We start from the raw sequence: 18,970 nt of genomic DNA on the forward strand, positions 1-18,970 counted from the left end.
CATGTGTCTGTTAGCTATCTGATGTCTTCTTTGGAAAAGTGTCTATTCATGTCTTCTGTCCATTTCTTAATTGGGTTATTTGTTTATTGGGTATTGAGTTTCTTAGGTTCTTTATAGATTTTGGATACTAACCCTTTACCAGATATGTCATTTGCAAATATCTTCTCCCATTCCATAGGTTGCCTTTTAGTTTTGTTGGTTGTTTCCTTTGCTGTGCAGAAGCTTCTTATCTTGATGAGGTCCCAATAGTTTATTTTTGCTTTTGTTTCACTTGCCACTGCCGATATGTGTAGTAAGAAGTTGCTAGAGCTGAGGTCGAAGAGTTTGCTGCCTGTGTTCTCTTCTAGTATTTTGATGGTTTCCTGTCTCATGTTAGGTCTTTTATCCATTTTGAATTTATTTTTGTGTATGGTATATGGTTCTCCATCCCCTCACTTTCAATCTTCAGGTGTCTTTAGGTCTAAAGTGAGTCTCTTTGTAGGCAGCATATAGATGGATCTAGGTTTTTTTTAATCCATTCTGATACCACATGTCTTTTTTTTTTTTACATTTATTTATTTTTGAGAGACAGAGACAGAGCGCAAGGGAGAGGCAGAGACAGAGAGAGACAGAATCAGAAGCAGGCTCCAGGCTCTGAGCTGTCAGCACAGAGCCCGACGCAGGGCTCGAACCCACGAACCATGAGATCATGACCTGAGCCAAAGTGCTTGGTCGCTCAACCGACTGAGCCACTCAGGCGCCCCATCTTTTGATTGGAACATTAGTACATTTACATTCATAGTGATTATTGAAAGAGATAAATTTAGTGCCTTTGTGTTACTCATAGAGTTCATGTTTCTCATGATGCTCTCTGGTTCTTTCCAGTCTTTGTTGCTTTTGGTCTTTTTTTTTTTTTTTTTTTCTTTTCTCCACTCAAAGAGTCCCCCTTAAATTTTTTTGCAGGGCTGGTTTAATGGTCACAAAGTCCTTTAGTTTTTGTTTGTCTGGGAAACTCTACCTCTACTTCTATTCTGAATGACAGCCCTGATGGATAATTCTCGGCTGCATAATTTTCCCATTCAGCACATTGAATATGTCCTGTCACACCTTTCTGGCCTCCCAAGTTTCTGTTGACAGATCTATTACAAATCTGATCTATCTTCCCTTGCAGGTTAAGGACTTTTTCCCTTGCTGATTTCAGGATTCTTTCCTTGTCTGTGTATTTTGTGAATTTGACTATGATATGCCTTGGTAATGGTTAGATTTTGTTGAATTTAATGGGAGTTCTCTGTACTTTTTGGATTTTGGTGTCTCTTTCCTTCCCCAGATTAGGGAAGTTTTCAAATAAACCTGACTCTTTTTGTCTCTCTTCATCCTCTGGGATTCCCAATGTTAAGAATGTTATTACATTTCAGTAAGTTATTGAGTTCCTTAAGTCTACGTATGTGAACCATTATCTTTTTTTCCCTCTTCTTTTCAGCTTCATTATTTTCCATAATATATCATCGATTCACCCCTCTGCTTTGTTCATCATCATTCTTATGGCATCCATTTGGGTTTGCATCTCATTACAGCATTTTTAATTTCAGCCTGACTAGATTTTAGTTCTTTTATCTCTGCTGCAAGGGATTCTCTAGTGTCTTCTATGCTTTTTCAAGCCCAGCTAGTATCCTTATAATCACTGTTTTAAATTCTAGTCCAGACATCTTACTTAAATCCATATTGTGAAATCCCTGGCCATGAGTTCTACTTCCTGTTCTTTCTTTTGGGGTGAATTTCTCTGTCTCAACATTTTGTCCAGAAAAGAAAAGAAAAAATAAAAAAAGGAAGAGAACAAACAAACAAAACCTAGATCCTGGGCGTGTTTTGGTCTGCTTGTTAAAGAATCTTCCAAAAGGTTGTTACTTTTCTACTTGTAGACTAGCAGTTTTTGTTCTCTCAGACCTCTGATTGATTTATTGGGTATTCAGAATGATTTGATAACTAACTGTGTTTGAGGAATGAGACATGTTTAGTGCCCCCCTACTCCTCCACCATGTTAATGCCTCCTCCTGACAGAGGAACTAATTAAATAAAATCACAAAGAAGCATCCCACAAATCTAGAATGTAGGGCACATTCACGACAACAGATTTGATCCTATAGACCCCAGTGTTAACAGAAGAAAATGAGGATCATGCTAGATCAGAAGGGAAACAACTTATAGGCCTGGATTGGATCTTGGTTTCGATAAACCCATTGTAAAAGATTGGGATGATTGGTGAAATTTAATATAGTCTGTTTACTGTCATGAAAAAGTGGAGATCCTTAATTAGATAAACATTTTAAAATATAATGTATAGTATGATCTCTTTTTGGTAAAAAAACAAAACAAACAAAAAAGAAAACAAAACCTCTAAATGCATGTATATAAATCTAGAAGGATTTATAGGAAGCATTGTTAGTGATAATTACTGGGTGATAGGAGTGTGTTCTGAGCTGAACTGTTTCTCTTCAAAATTCATATGTTGAAGTCCTAATCCCCAGTTTAGCTGTATTTGGAGATATGGCCTATAAGGAGATAATTAAAGTTAAATGAGGTCTTAAGGGTGGGAATTTAATCTGATAGGGCTAATGTCTTTATGAAAAGACAATGAAAACACCACAGGTTTCTCACTCTTTATGAGTGCACAGAGAAAAGGCCATGTGAGGACACAGAGAGAAGGCAGCTGTCTGCAAGCCAGGAAAAGAGCTCTTATCAGAAACCAAATTTTCTGGCACCATAAGCTTGGAGTTCCCAGCGTTGAGAACTGTGAGAAAAATAAATGTCTGTTGTTTAAACTACAGTCTGTGGTACCTTGTTATGGAAGCCCAGCATGACTAATATAGAACGTGCTGATTTGCTTTCCTATTTTTGCTCATCTTTCTTTTCTAACTCTTAGTAAACATTAACTGCTCTCATAATAATAGAAATTTAATTAATTTATTTTAATGTTTATTTATTTTTGAGAGAGAGAGAGAGACAGAGCATGAGCAGGGGAGGGGCAGAGAGAAAGGGAGGAGACACAGAATCCGAAGCAGACTCCAGGGTCTGAGCTGTCAGCACAGAGCCCAAAATGGGCCTCAAACCCATGAACCACAAGATCATGACCTGAGCTGCAGTCAGAAGCTCAACCGACTGAGCCACCCAGGTGCCCCAGAAATTAAATTAAAGAGAAAAGTAAAATATGTTTTAGTAGTGTAAAATTTTGGTTCTGAAAAATGTGAGACTCACATACAAACACTGAATGAAAACTATTTGCTTTCACCACATACTTTTCATCACCCTTTCACCACATACTTTTCAGCTTAATAGCTATCCCTGAGTCTCTCTGTCTCTCTGTCTCTGTCTCCTCTCTCTCTCTCTCTCTCTCCCCCTTACACACACACACACACACACACACACACACACACACACGCATCCATGTGTGCATGTATTCTTATGAACTTGCATACATTTGAAAAAAATATTTAAGGTTTAAATTATTATTTCTAATTAGTAAAATTATCTAAATATGAAGATGTTTTAAAGACTCTGAACCCCAGAAAAAATAACTTTTCTTCTTCGTATCCCTTATACACGTGAAAATTGATTAATAGATTTTCTATACCTTTCTACCAAACCATTCTACAAATCATAAGTTATCAAATCAGTTATCAGACTAATCATCTGCAACACCAACTATACTGCATATTTTCCACATTTCCATCCAGATCTATTTTCACCCTTCACCTTGCTCTGTGCCCAAAAAAGGTGACCTCTACAGAGAACATCTACCTAACTCCTCTATTCTTGGCTTCAGGTTGGGTTTAGCTAATAGAAGACATCAACAAGTGATCAGCAGGTTGGATAAGAGAAAGATTAAGAGTATTTATATTCCATCACCCTCCCTGACTGGTCACTTACAGGCAGAATGACTGAATTCCTCCACTGAAAGCCTCAGCTCCTGTCAGCCTGCCTCTCCTACTTCTTGAGAACCTGCCATTTCCTGTTTGTTCTACTCTCCCTTCTTGCTGCCTTTAGGTTTGCAAGTAGTATCAATTACTAACCTTGGGGTGGTTCATCATCCCTTTTCTATTTCCCTTTACCTATCCACATTTGTGCATAGGCCCTTGGCTAAACTCCCTTGAAGTGCACATTTTTAGTGTGTGTGTCATTATTTCCTGATGGCAAACTGGTTTATACATTGTATTCACTGAGTCATCCATATGTGTTGCCAGGGAATGAATAAATGGAGAGGAGGAGAAGAATTCCTATTATAGTAATAAGGTGGGTTAGGATATTAAGACCAACTTTCTCATTGAAAATAATTTACAATGCTAAATAAAATACAAAATGAATCTTGTTAACAATATCAGAGAACTAGAAACTAAGGAATTACTAGGTCAAAAGTTAAGATGTGGTGGGAACCTAGATAAGTAAAACAATAAAACTGCTTTCAACTCAAGGGAATTTACGGAACCTGGAGAATGTTAATCTTGCTGGCCTTATGAGATGCAAAGATTAGAAGAAAAAGCCCTGGACCTGCCCAACTTGGAGAGACAATAGTCCCAAAAAGAGATTATTCCTCCATAAATAGGATTCCTAAATGATTGCATTCCCCATTCCCATCCAAAAGACAGCAAAGAAAGTTACCTGGTATGGAACAGAACAGGAAAAGGAATCTTTAAAGGCTATAATTCTAGGGTAACTCTACAAGAATACAAAAAGTATTTATAATTTCCAAAATAGTAAAGGGAAAAATATAATGACAAAAATAATCTAAATCTAAAGAAAGAAATAAAACAAAAGAAAAACATAATATGTGGTGTAAACAAGAAGCCTAAATTAAGATAAAATATATAAGCATAAATACATTAATATTCACATTACATATAATGAACTAGATGTTTCAGCTAAAGATAATCAAATTATATTTAAAAATACAAATTAGTTGTGGGGTGCCTAGCTGGCTCAATTGGTAGATCTTGATCTCAGGGGCATGAGATTGAGCCCCATGTTGGGAGTAAAGTTTCTTAAAAAAATCCAAATTAATTTTTATTAAGAAGAGATGGTAAAAGAGAAATATATAAAAAGATGGATAGTAAAAAAAGATATAGCATAAAGACACTAACTAAAAAAAAAAGGGTAGTGAGGATAAATTAATATCAGGCCAAATCAAATTTAAGTCAAGCATTATAAACATGAAGAAGATCACTTCATCTGATAAGTGTTTCAACTAAGCAGGAAGAGATGATGTATTTGAATTTATAAACATCTAAGAAATGACCTTAAAATATATGAATCAAAAACTGACAACTACAAGATAAAAATAGACAAATCTATACACAAAGTGGGAAATTTTAACACTAATAATAAGATGTAGAATATTTGAACGACCTGATTATGGTACCTGGTTTAAGTGGAAATATGTAAAACTCTACACTTGACAACTACACAGTACACACTCTTTCCAAATACTCATAGAACACTGGGTAAGAAAGGATACCTCAAAGAACCATATATAAATAAAGCAAAAACAACACATTCTAACAAAAATTAAGGTTGCTTCTACTCTAGCTCAGAAGACTACCATATCACAATGCCTAAGTGCCTAAAAGCATGGCAGAGAGAGTCAGGAGAAGCTACTGCTACTTCCAACTTGAGAAGTATGCTATCTGCATGGAGCTGTAGAGGATACTGAGGCTTTACAACTTGGAGACTCAAACTTGAAGACATATTTGGATAAATATTGGATACATGAAGGAAACAGCAGGATATAGAACCAGAAAGGCACTGAGGAATCAGCCCATTGTGAAAAGAAGATCAGCAAAATGTAAAGATAGGGTATGCTCTAATGGAGTTTACCGCGTATTTAAACTGCCAAATTCAGTTGAAGTCTCTGTAACTTGAAAGAAGTGACAGCCACTTGAGAAATGATGTGATAGGAATAAAGGAAATGCTAAAAATTGCTGAGAAACATTGGAAATTGGAGAACACTTGTTACAGTAATTCTGCCTAAGAGTATACTTCTCAGGTTGTCTTTAGATCTTTTAACAAACAAACACAACTCTATACTGAATCTAAGCTGAATCATTTCCAAAAATCAAAACTGTCAAGACAGAAAGCTGGAAACATGAGAAGTTCTGGGTGAATGACAGATCTGTGTCACCCTTGGTAAACCCAACCTGCACTCCCTAGGAAACAGAGAATTGACTGTACTTTCTGTGGACTTTGGACAATAGGTTTCCCACCTATGTTCACTCTGTTTAAGACCCTTGATGAGTAGTCCTTCAAAGTCATTTCTGAAGCTTTTTTTCCTTTTGTCCGAGGACTTCAGACTGGCAGCTCATGAAGGCTGATCTTTAGTTCTACGGATTACTCTGTTATCAGCTTCTAGCTCAGACTCCTTGGTTCACTGTGCAACTGGCTGCTTGAAGAACCATAAAATTGGGGTGTCACCATTGCACAGTTTGGTGACTCTTAACATTTATCATGACACTGATTGTAAAAGGTTTCTAGCACACTGAATTTTTGGAATAAAAGTGGCCACTATATCTATATGCATACCATATAGAAATTGTCAAGACAAATTAAAATTTCCCCATGTTCTTTTGGATATGTTCCTCCAGATTCATGGCCAGAAATTGTCAAAGTCTACCCTTCCCTAAACAAGTTTTGAATTCTTGTATTATTATTATTATTATTATTATTATTATTATTATTATTATTATTATTATTTTAGGCCTACTGAGGATTTCTCTTTCGCAGGGACCAAAAAGGGCCATATCTTATCATTCCCATACCACTCCATTATCTACTTGATGTATCTACCAAAACATTCTTTTTTTTTAAATTTTTTTAATGTTTATTTATTTTTGAGACAGAGAGAGACAGAGCGCGAGTGGGGGAGGGGCAGAGAGAGAGGGAGACACAGAATCCGAAACAGGCTCCAGGCTCTGAGCTGTCAGCACAGACCTCGATGCGGGGCTCGAACCCACGAACCGTGAGATCATGACCTGAGCCGAAGTCGGACGCTCAACTGACTGAGCCACCCAGGCACCCCCAAAACATTCTTTAACCAGAAAAACATAACGCACTCCTGGATCTTCTCACATGTAGCAACTTTAGGGCTACTCTGAACAGGTTGATTAGTCTCATATGTAACAAAAAATAATACTGAATTCAATTGCACTAACTTTTCTTGCTAAGGAACATTTACTGAAAAGCTAAAATTTACTATTTGCCAATAAATTTTAGTATAACCTCAATTTTTGGATAATATGTTCAATACATCTTTTTAAATCTCTGCTCAAGAAATGATAATAATGAATACTTTTAAGTAGCTGTTAACAAATTAGAAATATAAATCTTCAAAATACAGTTGAAAAGTACAAATTATGTGACATTATCACTATATTATTCTAATTAAAATCATTTCATCAAAGAATATATAAAATTGTGTGCAGGGAAATGGTAGATGTAGATATAGAGATATCTCCATTTGAAGAGATGATCCAAATTTACTTAGGTAAAAATGTGTCATCGTTGATAACATTAATTTTTATGCAACATAGAAATAGCAATTTTTCTGTTCATCAAAAGTGATTCATCAAATATACTAAAATGTTTCTTTTAACTTAATTCATTAAAATTATTTTGCCCTAAATTAAGTTAATGGATCTTAAACTTTTTCCTCTCCTTTTTCCACTGTATTCATGGTTTTTAACCGTAAGTTCAGACTGATAACTGAAAATTCAAATTTCCATGTTTTGGTTGATTCTCAAGGATAAAGACTGATAACGTATTAGATAGATCAATGGGTAAAGCTTATAAAAAGTAAGATCACAAAAAATAAAACACAGTCAATATGCAATTATCTATAAAAGCCATTTGTGTGTGTGTGTGTGTGTGTGTGTGTGTGTGTGCATGCAAGACCTTTTTTCCTGTTCTTCTTCTATTCTTCAAGCAATTCTTCATTCTCTCAGGATTTTCCATAAAACACCCTGCTTTCTACTTTACTTTGCTGAACCTATGTCATGAATGCAGATCTTTAATACCTTTATTTAATTCAAGTTTATGGTCTGTTTCAGTTAGGTAGTTTTTTGTTGCAAGAAACTAAAAACCCAACATAGATTGACTGGAAAAAAACAACTGGGGAGGGCATGTATTGACTCATACATATGGCTAGTTCAGTAGATTTGCCTTCAGACAAAGCTTTAGGGTTCAAATTCTATGAAAACAGTTTCCTCTCTCTCTCTCTCTCTCTCTCTCTCTCTCTTTGTTTCTCCCCCCGTTATTCATTTGTACCTCCCTTGTGTTGGCTCCATTTTCAGGTAGGCTATCTCCCAGGGTCTCAAGAAGGTTACCAACCCTGGGCTACATGCTTTTTTGTTCAGCTATGGTGTTAAAGTGAGTCACTGCTCAAATAAATTCCAGATATTAGGTTTTGGCCCTATTTGACCAAGATCATCCTTGAATCAACCATCATAGTATGGTTGATGTGATATGCCAATAGACTTGAACTAATCAGGATCTATTTTTAGAGCTTGAGATGTGGTCAAACCTACTCAAACTATATTGCTGGGAAATGTTGGAAACAGTTCAAACAGGGGGAGGGCCAAATGGATGCTAAGAAAGCAAATATGATAAGCAAATTCCACTAGATGTTGTCTGGACTGTAGAGAATTGGTATATATAAAGGACTAAATGGGTAAGATGAATAATCAGTTGATTCGTATACATATTTTTAATGTACTCTTGCCTAACTTCTTGGTGAAGATTTTCCTACAGTAAGGCTCAAGACTAAGAAAATTCAACAGTAAGATATAATTATAATATGCTTTAAATTAATTTTTCATCTATAAACTATAAGTTTTGTTCTTATTGCCCCCAAATAGAGCACTTCCTTTTGTAACCTTTTCATGTCCCATCCTTATACATATCATAATGAGCAACTAATGTATTTATATGTTTATGAGAAAACTTATATGTTAATTATCTTGACTGTATCATAAGTATTATTATCTAAAACATTGGGGGTAAAGGGTTGTTATCCTACATTTAGGACTAATTTAAATTTAACAACTCAGTTTCCATCAGTATTTGGGAAATCTAAATGTAATCACTTGTATATTTAAAAAGATAATGAAAGTACCCTTTATAACATGAAATATCTTCTTGATTTACATACATCTCTGTCTGAATTTTTCTAAAAAAAACTATAATAGCTACTAAAAACAATAATAGCTACTATATCCATGAAGAAAACATGGCATGGCATAATTCCTTAGAAAGTAGGCCTATCTTATTGCTTTTTTTTCTTTTGAGAGAGAGAGAGGACGTGTGAGCAGGGGAGGGGCAGAGAGAGGGACAGAGGATTTGAAGCAGGCTCCACACTGCCAGCAGTGAGCCAGAAATGCTGGTCTCAAACTTACTAAACCCAAGATGGTGACCAGAGCCCCTGAGCCAAAGTTGGATGATCAACTGACTGATCCACCCAGGCTCCCCTCTTGCTGCCTTTTTAATAGGAGTTGTAAACAGGTTTCAGTGTATATGTCAGTTTTTATAGCTATGGAGTGCCATTTTGCTTAGCTATGCCATTATTACACAGGTATTTAACATATTATGGAGAAAACTGATACAATTCTTTGATAAGAAAGAAACTTGCTAACATAACACTTTACACTATGCAAAAATACTGAGACATACATCATAATTTGATTCTCAGATCAACTTGAGATACTAGAAGGTTAGGTATCCTTCTGTAGATGCAGAAATAGCTTCCAGCAGGGAGCTGATGGATAAGCAGTCAGTCGTGGAGCCAGCACGTGGACTATCCGCTCACTCAGGGCAGGATGGTGGCAGGCATTCAGTGACTGCATTCCCACCCACCTTGCCTGATCCTTTACACACAGACGCATGAAAGCATCTCCACAGTGCCCACACAGTGACCCTGTTTCCAAGGAGATTGAGGGCAGATTTGGGCTGAATAACATGCCTCCATCAATGGTTCCTAAGAGCTGGAGCAAGAATTCGAACTCCAAGGGGACACACTTAACCATCATGCATTGCCAGCTTCCAAAATGCTGTGTAGTCAACTAAAGCACAGTGATACTGGGATATCTTGGAGAGAGAGCGGGATTTAAGTTCGGAGGATATTTTCTCTTCTTATCACTTTCGGTGGCTATCCTTTCCAAATGAAGTGACTCAGTTTCAGAGATACTCATGCAACAATGACACCAAAAAAAGGTGGGGGGGGGGGCAGGACGGTGGCTGGAACACATTAGGGGCTCTGAATCTTTATTAAATTAATCAATTGATTGATTGAATCTGGCCTTAAATCTGGTCTTTTACAAGTCCAAGTGCTCCTTACAACTAAAGTATTATTATAGTGTCTTTTACATATTTTAACAAATAGAGACCATGATAAATTTGTAGGGCTCAGAATAAAAGACAATAAGAGCAAAACAAAACAAAAAGCTCCTCTAAGGCTTCTGAATTCCTGCTTTAAGGACACAGGCTTATCATTGGTTTTCTATATTTCCTACTTGCTCCGTCAATAATCAGTTTGGGAGGCACTCAATCGATATGACTTTGAAAAACTATATGCATGTATCTAACAGACGGCAATCCTGAATGTATTCAGGTTTTTTTGTTTTTTGTTTTGTTTTTTGTTTTTTTTAGGCATCTTCAAAAGATTTTTTTTTAACGCTTTTGTTGTCAAGAGAAAAGCAGATGAGATAAAACACGAGTAGTTGAGCCTGCAGGTCTGGACACAAAACCAGAGTCCTCAAGTTTAATTTTCCAACAACTAGATACAAATTTAACAATATGTAAAGAGCCTCTCTTCTTTAGAACTCTAATGTGAGGCTGGAGGCAGAAATAAGATGCAGCCTGTGGCTTGCACCACCCCCCCCTCAGGTAGCTTAACTAGTTCAGTTTTATCCGATCTGCTCCAACAAGGCCTGACAAACTGCACCACAGCAGAAGAAGCATCTCTCAGGCGATGATGCGTAAAGACACAGGGATTTTTTAGTCAATTGCAGGAATTAGGATTTAATGCTTTCTACTAAAAGACTTCAGACCTCAGATAGCTGACTGCTATCCACTGAATCTTGGCAGGCAAGGAGACTGCTGGAGCTGAAGCGAGGAAGCCATGTTAAGCAGATTTTCATGAATGTAAGAAATACTTTATTTGTAAAGCTGCTTTTCTTTGTTGCAGTTTAAAATGCTTTTTTCTTCTTCTCCTTTTTTTTAAATCTCTCAGTTTGATCAACTCTCCATCTTTATCAAAATTACTTTCCCCAAATGTCCCTTAAAGAGCCACAGAAGAGAAATAAATGCTCATGTCATCAAAATAATTTTTTAAAAGAATAATCGTAAACATTATGTCAATTTAAAAGATTAAAAATGATCACAGTCCTTAAAAAGACTACAAAACACACAGAAATACATTAAATACCTTACCATTGTTTGGCAGTTCTAGAGGGCTACAGATACTGTTTTTGGTTCTGCTGTTTGGTGAAGAGATCAGTTTTGCAACGAGAGATGCTGAAATGGGCTGCACCAGCAGGGATGTGAGGTTTGATCGGTTTTGCCTAAAGCTTCCATCTAGATTCAGAAGAGAAGGGAACAGAATCCTTAGCAAACAGAAATTAAAAACACACAAAGAGAAGTTTTTTGTAATAATTATTCAAAATATGAACCATATGTTTATTTTAGTTCATTTGTTTATTCCTTAGTTTTACTCTACTTATTAAAAATGATTTGAGGCCCATCAGTCCAAATACTACTATGTATCCAAGTTAATGCTGGCAGATTATGCACATGCATTTACCTCCATTCTCCCATATGACCAGGTCACTGGAGACTATATGAAAATACTGAAAATCTGCCAGTCCACCAATAAAACAACTCACCAAAGACAGCTTATGTTAAAACCCATCAGTCAATAAGCCCATCCATATACAGAACTTCAAATCAACTCAACTTTGTCATCATTAAGTAGGTGTGGTCATCCAAGGACAATCTTAGGATGGCACATGTGCTGGTGAGCTCATGAGGACAAGAGTGAGGAGGTCAGGAGGCTTAAGAACGGAGGTCTCCAGGAAGACAAAAATAATGGAAAAACCACATGTGTGCCACTGTACTGAGAGAATATTTACAATAGAGATCAGAGAGCATGTGAGGATCGTCTAAGTACACAGAAAGATAAGAAATGTAAAAATTAGACAACCTTTAGCTTCAAAGGGAGCAAAAGTTGTTCAGGAAGGAAATGTAATCATAGTACAATGTGAATAATATTTATATAGTCAAAATGATATAAATAATGGCTATTTAACACACAAAAAATTGGATATTTCTTTGGAAAAAAAATAAAAGGGCAACAGTCATGGGTGAGGACTCATGGAGACTTGTGAAAGCAAACTAAATCTTTATCTTCCATAGTGGCAATAGATAAAACTGAAAAATTAACTCAACTCTTAAACATGCTTTTGAGACACAGAGAGGTAAACATAAAATGCAGAGAACAACTAAAAATACTGAAAGCAATTAAGTATTTGCCTTTGGGAGAGAGGTGGGGCAGAAAACATAGGGAAGGAGAGAAGATGATATTTTTGTAAACTAACTTTGGTAGAATTATTTGAATGCAGTCATCTATAACTTTGAGAAAAAAATGAAAATTAAATAAAAATAAGGAGAGAAAATTATGGTAACACAAGTAGAAGCAAAATACACAAATACTCAGAGTAAAGAGAATGAAGTGAATAAATTAAACTGTGCTTAAGAACTAAAAGATATCTCTTCAGTTTATATATTTATACTGACTCAGGGTGGAAATACACAATGGAATGACTCTATCAAGTCGCCAGAATGTCTGTGAACACAGAGCTTTATTTTTCAGAACTTTTATTAGGGAAAATGATTGCCAAAGGTTTTCTCAGAATTTAATTTGATAGGACTGCAGGGGGTGCAGAGCTCAACCACACTGGTATCCAGGCTGCAGGAGGCAGATTATAAATGAGAAAATATGTTACAGAAGTGCTCCCTTAATTTATCATCTGGAAAACCACAAGGCTAAAAAAAATGATATTTAGCTTAGGCCTATGGCAGCCATAGCAGACATGGCTTTGAAGAGAAAAAATAAATAAATAAAGATTTAAGCTTCGGATCAGTTTTGTTATGTAAGCACAGTGCTGGTTGCATAATTCAGTAACCCCTTTTATATGGATATATAACAGTGCATTTTGACCATAGTGTATCATTGCTTCCTAGCCATTTTCATGTCTTAGTACTAAGACTGGCTGTATAATTTGCAGGGCCCACAGTAAAATGACAATGTGGGACTTCTTGATCAAAAACCTTGAAGAATGTCAAGATGGCAACAGCAGAGCATTAAATCAAGTGTGGGTCTTTCTGAGCAGGGGCCTATGCAACGTTGCAGGTTACATGCCCATGATCCAGGCCCTGCAGATGCTAGCAGTCATTTAACCCACTGACACAAACTGAAGGGGATTTTCATACTCCAGGGAAGCTGCTCTCAGCTTCAGGTGACCAGTTCTAGTCTCTGTTGTTCCAGGCTGCACCTGAGGCCACAGTGCTTAATATCTCAAGGCATAGATGGTGTCCCTCAGCACACCAGCTGGGAAGCCCTGATATAGCCATTTTACTCTGTTTCTTCAGCATGTATTTTCTCCCTCAGTCATTACCTTCTGGATTTCTAGTGTACACAGGACAATAAAATGATATTTCTGAGAAACGTGCAATCTGTTATTTTGATGTTTTCATGGATGTTAGGTGCTGACATATTACCACTACAAAATGAAACTCCCTAAAATGCTATATGATCTCACCACTCCCCAGATCAAATATTGAACTCTTTAGTTTGACATTCAAGGCTCTTCACAATCTCAGACTTTATATTTTGAACATTATTTCCTATCATTCCTCTCGATACAGCTTATGCTAACACTTAAGCTGTTCCGACATGTTCTGTGATGTATGTCCTGAAGCCGTTCCTTCCACATCGCTTACCCTTCTAATGCATCACACAGGTCTGAAGTATACACTTCCTTTAAAACCCAACTCAAAAGTTACTTTTTTACAAGAAGGTTTCTCTGTCTCCCTGGACCATATGTGACACTTTCTGCACCTTGTTTCTTTCTTTTTTTTTTTTTTTTTTTTTTTGGTAGTGCTTGTCATTTCTAATTAACATTATCATTACATTTTCATACTTATCACTTTTTCACTTTGTTTCTCCTCTTTAAACTCTAAAATCCTTAAAGACAAAAGCAAGTATTCCACATCATTGCACGACATGCAATGCCTAGCACAATGCCAGGAACACAACACAATCAGCAGTTCTTTAAAAAATAGTTTCAACATCACTATCACTGATTTTCTGAGTGCCTAGAAAATGGTACAAGGGTACAACCAAAGAGTAAATTACATTATATTCTATTAATACTATGTTTGCTATACATTTGTTCTTTTTCTCCAGCTAACTAATCTCCCACAGCAGACATCACAAAGACTTTCAAAACCCATCTATCCCCATCAATTTGCTGGTTAACCTTGTTTTAAAATTACCTTTTGAGTGTAAAAAAAAAAAAAAAAAGACTACCCTTATAAATAAAACAATCTGAGATGTATTTATCTGTTAATGAAAAATCAGTAACTGCATTCCTTTTTCCTTTATAATGCTCTATCAGGCATATGAAACAATATATGAGTGCACCTTAAACCCTAACTGAACGTACTCAAATCTTTGATTTGTTTCCTGCATGACTAATAGACTTGCATTAGTTTTGAAGTATATGAAGTGGCTCATTAATTTTTTACCTTCAGCTTAATGGAAATTTGACAAACAGTTCACTTCTGAGAGGAGACAGTAAAAACAGGACTTTACAGTATACTAAGATTAAATTATAGACCAATGTTATTTTTTAACTCATTTATTGAAGAGCTGAGAAAGGAGCTTTTTTAACTCATTTATTGAAGAGCTTTTATTGTTTTATATTATTAAGAGGCTTTGAATAAAACCAAATATATGTACCATTTTTATTCATTTACATTTTAAAACACATTTATGAACTATAAGAATCCACTAGATATGTGTTGAAAATCAGGCAGAATGTGCGCCTTGGTGTGAAGGGCACCATACGGAAAAGATGTTTACATTACCTCTTAGCATTCCAACTTTTAGATTAAAGCGTGGATATTGTGCCCTGTTCATTGTTTATGCTCTATAAAGACTGACACTAACTTACATTTTAGTGGATAGTGAGTTCTGTCTTCACTTTATGTACTCTTTGTGGTCTATGTAATGATCCAAATCAATCCATGCCATTAATAGCCCAATCTCTAACACAGTGGCACCTGCATATAGTAGAAAGAGGAAACTGGATATACTGAGCTCCCAGTTTGACTTCATTACTGACTCTGTCTGTGAAATGTAACATATAAACAATGCTCATATTGTCATCCCCTCTACTATACCTGAACAACCAAGATGACGCCAAAGGGCATTCATTATGCTGACTTACTGAAATAGAAAGAGTGTATTAGCTCAGAAGCCAAGAGACTGAACCACAGTAGGTGAAACTTACAAGAAATGAGGTTAGAAATAAGTGAAAAGGTTTTCTAATTGAACATATTTAAGGTTTTGCAATATGCTTTTTCAAATTATTGATGCCCACTTCAATCATATCTGGTTGTGTATATAAAGAAAATGTGAACACTGGTATCTGTCTGCCCTTTTTTTGTGTGGCAAGATGGAATTCTTTTAAACTCAATTGAAAAAGTGAAAAGAGCAAGTACCAATTACTCAAAGAGTATTAAAAAAACTAAACCTTCAGAAACTAGAAATCTTAGACACTGGGATCTCAGATTAATGCACCAAGAAGTGAAAAAAGGTAAAAACAAATGCTGGTAAATAAAGCAAGAGGAGGTTTGTGTGGATCAGTGAAGATAATGTGCTGCCATTGAAGGGGACAGTACAGTTTCCAAGTTGAGGAATATAACTCAACTCTCAGCACCTGTGTGTGTAAACATAAGATCCAAGCTACATGATGACATATGTGTGTGTGTGTATATGTGTGTGTGTGTGTGTGTGTGTGTGTATGTATGTATATATATATATATATATATATATATATATATATATATATATAGCAGAGATCCTATAGACTCTTTTTATCCAATATGTGTAGTCCTTGGACAAGCAGCATGGGCATGATCTAGGAACTCATTAGAAATGCAGAGTCTTGGGGACCTGGGTGGCTCAGTCAGTTGAGCATCCAACTTTGGCTCAGGTCGAGATCTCGCAATTTGTGGGTTTGAGCCCAGCATTGGCTCTGTGCTGACAGCCTGAAGCCTGGATCCTGCTTTGGATCCTGTCTCCCTCTCCCTCTGCCCCTTCCCTGCTTGCTCTTTCTCTCTCTCTCTCTCTCAAAAATAAATAAACATTAAAAATTTAAAAAAAAATGCAGACTCTTAAACTCCACCCCAGACCTTCTGAATATGAATGTGCAGTCTAAGAAGATACCCAGGTGATTCATATGCACATTAGATAACCACTAGTCTAAATCATTATATATTGTTCCACGGCACAATTTACATAATTTTCACAGCAAAGAAGACATAAAAAGCAGGACAAAGAAGATAAAAAAATTATGGAGTGGGCTTGCTCACCTTTCCCAAAATTAAAGATGATGGAGCCTTCAACTGTATCAATAAACCCCAAGCCAACAGTTTTCTTTGAGGCTCTTTAAAATGGGAAACAAGGCTGCTCACATACTATCCCTAAATAACGAGTGTAAATTGGACTGAGAGCACTTCTTTTTGTTTTTGTCCTTTCCTCAAAGATAAATTTGGTGATTCAAGATCAAAATTGCATTTACAACACTTTATTTCAGCCATGAATAAATATTACAATAGCTAACTGATTTGACTTCTTTTTTTCCTTGGTTTTCAACGATTCTAATTCATTATAGTAGGAAGACTGACAAACCTAAAACGTAAATACTGCCTACTTGCCAGTGAACCAAGCAATCAGAGAGCTTAAAAAGCAGAAATTTAAAAAAAAAAAAAAGCATTTTGTGCTGCACTTTTAGAGAAAGGCCCAAATAGCAAACAGACACGTTGATATCAGGGATGTTATCCCAGAATATTTGATTTTACTTTCTCCAGAGAACTGCCACTTTGACAGAAATCAGACCATTAAATAACTGGCACAAATGTTTTTTTCATTTTTATTTTAGCTCACTAAATTTACAGTTATTTCCCTGAAATGACCAGTGCACTAAATTGGCTAGTCATTTTGTTGTCCTTGTAAATACAGCTGATCTTTTCTTATTTCAGTATCTCATAACCTGCTGGTTATGAATATCGCCATCTTCCCTCAAGCTAGTGAAATTCAATACTGTGTTCTTTAGGTTATTATTAAAAAGGAAACAGTTAACACTTAAAAATGCTTTGTGTTATGCAGTCTCCTTGGGGCTCCTTTGTGCTCTCCATGTCTCTGTGTATACATACATACATACACCCACACCCACATATACACATGTATATATTTTTACCATATAGGGTTTTGTACTAATGATCATTTTCATAACTAAAATGAAGTATTGTTTCCTTAATTTACATCATATTTCCTGCCTGCCCTCAAACTAATATAAACTGTCGTTCTAAAAGCTGGCTGATGCCAGTTTACCCAAATCTTAAAGGTCCTTGCATGTGTCCCCATATAAATCCTCGTTTACATATTTAGTAAACACTGTTCTGTTCTAATTTTCTTTTTATTTTCTGCTCACTGACTGGAGTTGAAGCTTCTCGGGGGCTGATTCACTGTTATATTCCCATGGCTTAGCCCACTGCACAGTAAAAGCAGCATCATTTGGATGAATGATCAGACCAATGTGCAAGTGAATAATTTTGTTTTGTCTGATCATAAACCTAAAACTCATGACTCATGATATAAAACTTGCAATCACAAAACCCTAAAACTGAAGACACAGATGGTCTCATCTCCTCATTTCATTGGTCCTCTCTTAAGCTAAAGCATCTTGCCATATTCCCTAGTAATTATCACAATATTTTAATGCTTAGCTAATGTGTTGTAAAAAGTTATAAAGGGGATAGAAAGTAACATACTCATTTATAAAGCAAAGAATCTATATAGTCTGATATTAAAAGAGCATACAGATTATGTATAGTTTTATTTTAAAAATAGTATATAAGAAAAATCTGTTAATATTGTTAATATTTATATTAATATTTGCTAATTTAATTTGGGCTCTCTCTTTCCAGTTAGTTTATTCAAAATTATTGATCATGAAAGTGACATAGGCTCAGCAGAAGCTGACAACTCCTTCTCTACTTTTCTCATCGCTAAAGATATTTTTCCTTAATGCTTAGATATACTCTAGATCTGTATTGGTAAAGTGAAATTATTTGGGGCAAAGGGCATTAAAATATAAATTATCATTATTCTCTCCCCTCAAACAAATATGTTTGGATCATCCTTATATTTGTGGCTATGCCACAGACATTAAAGTAAGGAAGAGTTTTTATTATTGTATTAAAAGTCTTGATGAATGTGCAGTTAAGTGAGGTGCTGAACTTCATTCTGGCCAGTATACAGGACACAAGGATAATATTTAATTAAATTGTTAGTTGAAATCTGATGTGTCCTATAATTGAATTCACTATCATTTAGAGAATTCTGAGAATATATTTTTATAAATACCTTATATTTTTGGGTGACTTTACAACACAATGAAAAATTACTTCAAAGCCCATTCCTATGCTTCAAATCGATGGTGGACATCAATGCACTTTAAAGCATTTTTGTAGTCTGTCCCTTTCTACTCAAGAAACGGGAGTTCCTTTGGCATGGGGCTTTACCTCACTGAGTTTGTATTGGCAAATTTGTTTTTTTAAGTGAATATTTAGATGTACAATGGCAGTGGTAACATTCAGATATTGACAA

General features: G+C 35.9%; 1 protein-coding gene across 10 annotated transcripts in view; it reads right to left on the reverse strand.

Moving 5' to 3' along the window:
* The window catches only part of NAALADL2 (N-acetylated alpha-linked acidic dipeptidase like 2), a 1,341,335-nt gene that overhangs the window by 345,130 nt on the left and 977,235 nt on the right, over nucleotides 1-18,970 (reverse strand). For all 10 annotated transcript variants that reach the window (XM_078432146.1, XM_078432147.1, XM_078432148.1 and 7 more), the window contains one exon: nucleotides 11,446-11,589. In XM_078432146.1, coding sequence (XP_078288272.1) covers nucleotides 11,446-11,589 — 144 coding nt within the window. The remainder of the gene's footprint in view (nucleotides 1-11,445; nucleotides 11,590-18,970) is intronic.

This window comes from Panthera onca, chromosome C2 (genome assembly GCF_046562875.1).
Source record: "Panthera onca isolate mPanOnc1 chromosome C2, mPanOnc1 haplotype 2, whole genome shotgun sequence".
In the NCBI taxonomy this organism is placed as follows: Eukaryota; Metazoa; Chordata; class Mammalia; order Carnivora; family Felidae; genus Panthera; species Panthera onca.